The sequence below is a fragment of the Bombina bombina genome, chromosome 2 (assembly GCF_027579735.1).
Source record: "Bombina bombina isolate aBomBom1 chromosome 2, aBomBom1.pri, whole genome shotgun sequence".
Lineage (NCBI taxonomy): Eukaryota > Metazoa > Chordata > Amphibia > Anura > Bombinatoridae > Bombina > Bombina bombina.
The window spans coordinates 302,241,019-302,246,011 of record NC_069500.1 but is presented as its reverse complement, the minus strand read 5'-3'; the positions used below and the strand labels follow the sequence as shown (position 1 = coordinate 302,246,011).

At 30.8% G+C, this 4,993-nt stretch overlaps 1 protein-coding gene across 4 annotated transcripts in view; it reads left to right on the top strand.

Annotated features, from left to right (window-relative positions):
* Positions 1-4,556, top strand: part of ZNF608 (zinc finger protein 608) — a 70,296-nt gene extending 65,740 nt beyond the window's left edge. For 2 of the 4 annotated variants that reach the window (XM_053701618.1, XM_053701617.1), the window contains exons 8-10: positions 291-444; positions 1,485-1,566; positions 3,567-4,556. In XM_053701618.1, the coding sequence (XP_053557593.1) occupies positions 291-444; positions 1,485-1,566; positions 3,567-3,573 (243 nt within the window). In that variant the 3' untranslated portion in view covers positions 3,574-4,556. Of the gene's footprint in view, positions 1-290; positions 445-1,484; positions 1,571-3,566 lie in introns of those variants that run through there. The other 2 variants (XM_053701620.1, XM_053701619.1) reach the window with 2 other exon arrangements.
* Positions 4,557-4,993: the final 437 nt, after the last annotated feature.

Genomic DNA, 4,993 nt, shown 5'->3' with positions numbered 1-4,993 from the left:
ATATAAAAGACTGTGCACATTTTCTTAATAGAAGTTAATTGGAAAGTTGTTTATAATTGCATGCTCTATCTGAATCATGATTTTTTAAAATTTTGACTCGAGAGTCCCTTTAAAGACTTGCCAGATAGTAGAACTTTACTCATCTGTTATTGTTCTGTAAGTCTAGTTTCTTTTTATCAATTACAATTTGTATGAACAATATATAGTCACACTACCTACTATGTGAAAGAAAAGAAAAATAGTTTTTAACTTTATCAATAGTGACAAACACTGTTGTCTTGTTTATTTAGCTGGCTGAAAAAGCTACAACTGAGCGTGAACGAGAAACTGAAAGAGAGAGAGATCGACACTCCCCTTTTGGCCAGCGACATCTTCACACGCACCACCACACACATGTTGGAATGGGTTATCCTCTAATTCCTGGACAATATGACCCATTTCAAGGTTGGTACATGTTACTTATTTTGCAATATATTAATAATAATAATATTGATATATATATATATATATAACATTTTGGATACCTAAAGAAAATAGTGCATTAAGAAAATAATACTAGCAATTTGTGGGTTTTGCTTTAGAAAGAAATAGAAACTATCACTTTAATGACAGAAGTCATTCAGAAACGTATGTAGCATATTAGTGTGTTGACCCAGTTAAACTGTTTTAAACTGTTATTAAAATAGAGCTTATCCTGCGATAGATGTAGTGCCTACAATGAAGCATGGTAGGTATTCATGGCACATGCTTGTGATTAACACCGCTGGGTGTGCACAAAGCAGCTTGGTTATATTCAAATTATGCATGACAACTGTTAAAATATCAAAAAATCATTTAATTCTGTACGTTATGCAAGGCCAAAAACCCATGTACTCCCTCAAAAAAAAAAAGAAAAAAGCAACCATTCCAAAATCACTCAACTTTTTAGTAAATTTAATTAAACGTGATTTAAGAAAATAGGACCGGCACAGGTTTTTTTTTTTTTTAATATTTTCTACATGCACCTTTAGTCTAAACAATGTCTTAATTATTTTGAAGTTGGCTAATTCTAGGAATTTAGCAAGGTCCTACCTCTGCCAGTTTTAAATTTAATTTTACTCAGATCATTTTGTAATTAACAAAGATTTATTTTAAAATGTAGTCAACAATGTGAAAAAATGAATATACTTTATACAGTGCTTAGATTTAGGGTTTTTATCTTTTGTATTAATATAGAAAATGTCAACCATAAGAGAGAAATGAGTTTACTAAAGCAGAGCTCAAACCCAGGTGATTTCAGTGGAGACCTACAACCCAGTTCAACAGAGTTGCATTTCTGCATTGGAGCTGTGAATTTTCTGTAATCACAGCCAGCCCCTTGCAATCCCAGTTTTGTGTTTCTATACTGTTATACTACTGGATATGTAGAAAAGATAGGGAGCACAGTTTGTGATGCTTATGCATTGCATACAATGGCATTTACTCACATGGGGCTTTTCCTTTAGGATTGACCTCTGCTACCCTTGTTGCCACTCAGCAGGTGGCTGCACAAGCATCTGCATCCGGTATGTTTCCTACACAAAGAAGGTAAATAGATTGTATATGAGTCCAATTACATTGTTTTCTGGACATATAAACAAAATTAGAGAAGTGTGATTGATGGAACTTTTCAGTATTGACATTTTGCAATTAAAAGTAAGCTATTTTTTTTTTTCCTTCAAAGCTAAGAACAGGGAAAATAAAAACATTGATTTTTCCCTATTTAAATTCATTGGTTACTGAAGAATTTAAGTTTTCTTTTTTCAGACTGTGAAAACCATTTACCGTTTACCAGCTTATAAATATTGTCACTAAAACATATCTGGCAACCTAGTCCCCAGGCATATTTTCATGCTTTTTGTTTCAAAGCAGTTTCTTGATTTACATGTCCGGGAAATGAAAATAGAGTTTGTGCAACCTTCATTGGTTGCGGAAAAGTGAAAAAAAATAAAATAAAAAGAAAATTAGAAAATTCAGTGGGTAACCATAATATGAATGCTTAAAAGTTCCCAGTGTGTAGTTTGTGAGCAATTTTGTATGACTTGTTTTGATAATTATAAAAGATGGTAATTATCGTACATGGAAGATGTTTCTACTGTAACAAAAATGTTTTCTTAAACAGTAGAGATTTGGCATAAAGAATACATAATTTGTATTGCTTTTCTTATGAAATATAGTCACATTGATTCTTTTTTTACACTACTACTTGTTCAAACAATACATCTTTGCCTTACTTTGTATGGATCAATAGCACCATGTTTAATAAGTCTGAGCTTTAAATGATCATATCTCTGGTGTATGTAGGTTGTGATAATAGCATAGGTGTTTATTACATTGAAATATTATCATTTTAATGCCAAAATGGACAGCTGAAGATAAAATGTAGATTAAAGGAAATTGTTACCAAAAAAGAAAGATAAAATAAAAAATGCTGATACAGCCATTCAGAGGCTTTAATGGTCTTGCCATATATAGCAATTGAAATATTATGCAGACTGATCATTGCCTAGGGAAATTCTGAAACAATTCACATTTAAAAAACGTCATTAACTGTCAAGACCAGTGACAGTTGTGAATTATCACTTCTGTATCTGCCTATGCATCGAGCATGCAGTATCATGTGTTTCATGTTGTCAATAATACAGCATCTTAATTGCTGTTTTCTAAAGGGGAAGACTGTACCTTAAAGGAAAAGTAACATTTTTATTTAAGAAATATACATGCAGATTGTACTTGCAGTAAAGGAACAGTGCATTACAGTGAATGCATCACTTACATGTCCCTTTACTCAAAGCACCAATATATTATCATATTGTGACCAGTTTTAATCTTTTTTTTTTAATATAAGCAGGGGTTCTGGTCTGGCAAATAATATAGAGCTGACACGTATGTATCAGGCTGTATATAGTTTAAAAAGATACTGTAGTTGAACAAAAATTATTTTCAGAATTCATTTAGCCAAGTAAAAAAATAAATAAATAAATGTTGATTACAGGTGAACTGTTAGGAAATATCTTTATGTAGAAGGAAGATTGTTGTAGAAACTAAACAAGAGAAAATAAGTTGGGAAATAGCCCTAGTCAACACAGACAGTTAAAAGAAATGGGTGAGCAAATGTCTAAATAGTAGTTCTCCTTGACATTCATTCTGACATTTTGATTCTTTGTATAGAACAAATGATAATGTTTGAATTTTGAATGTATTATTGAAATTAATTTTAGTCCCAATACATTAGCATAGATGTGCCTGAAATGCAACTCAGCATTTGAATGTTTTAAGTATTCAAATGGTACATGAGTATAAACAGTTGTTTGCAATAATGAATGTGTGGCATACATTTAACAATGTGACAAACCTTTTTTGTTTGCTTGTTTCCTAACAAATGTGTTTAAGCATGTGCTAAATGTACTTTATTGCTTCTCTGAAAGAATTCAGTCTTTAAGAAATACAGATTTGCTTGTTTATATGTATATGTTTTATATATGTGTTTGATAATATATAAAAAAAAATACAAGCAATCTAATGTGCTTTTGTCTTTTCTTTTACAGGGAATGAATATATAGAAAATGTACATTAAATCATGTGACTGGTTCACATGGGAGAGCGCTTTATTACAGACATCAGTTCCATGGTGTTTATCTGACATGCCTTAATGGCAGTTTATTATTTTTTTTTCCCCTTTTTTTCCCTTTCTTTTGTTTTTGTAAATTTCAGATTTTATATGAGAGTAACATGTTCTTGTAATTAGACGTCTGTGTGCAAGTGCAGCATATATAAATGTGTATATATATATATGTAAACAACAATATGTTTGTATATTTACATGCACACAAATATATATAAATAAATATATAAATATATATTCTTTACTTTTTTGTATCCGTAACCAGGCTCGCACACTAAAGGGTCTGCTGCTAAATTGCAAACCACACAATAAAAATTAAAGTGTAATTGTCCTGTTTGGAAAGTGTTTACTACAAATGTTTTTTTTTCCCTCCTAAAATGTATATAATGTTATGTATCCATGTGCCTGAAACTTGCAAATCCTTATCACATTAGCCGCATACTCTTAAAGAGGCAGGCTATAATGATGACTCTTTGGTACAATGTAGGCGTCTATATGATGGCTCCCATTAATATGCATCATTGTAAAATGTTAATGTAATAATTGTTTTATTGTAAATGTGTATTGTGAAAATATGGAAGGCATATGGTTGCTAGTACCACAAAATAACTGTGTTGTATATAATGTAAAAAATTTAAATAAATAAATAATAAGCATCTGTGAGTAATCAAATGTTTCCTGAAAACCTGCAAATCAGAAGACATATGTGATTGTTCTATTACTTGAATAGTCCTGCAGTCTTTTTTAATGTTTACAATTATCCAGTTTTAGAGGAGAGACTTTAATGCCATTGCCTGGTTACTTGTTTTATGCTGTAATCTAGTTTATTTTATGTAAAATGTATATTGAATGCTTTCTTTTTATACCTGCCTTAAATAATTTGGCAATCAGAATAAAAGGAGCTGTTTTTGTATTGCTTTTGTCTTTGTCATTTTGTAATTGTCACACATGTAATCCAACATGTTGTTAAAAAAAAGTTTTTCATCTTGATATATATTTAAAAAAAAAAAAAAAAAAAAAAAAAAAGCACACAGTTCCTTTAGTATATTATTTTACTTTTTGGTAACTATTGCCTGAACTTAACAAAAGACATTAAACACATTGTAGACTACATGATTATTAACCTTTATACCTGAGAATAAGTTTGCAATGAAAACTGAAGCTTTATTTTGTCAAATGAGCATATTGTTTTATGTTTTTTCTTCTCACTGATTTCCCTGTCCCTCAGACAAAAGAACCCTTGCTAACAAATCACAAATATGCACAGCCCTCTTCTTTTCCCTTAAAGGGACATGAAACCCCCAAAAAATCTTTCATGATTCAGATAGAGAATACAATTTTAAACAACTT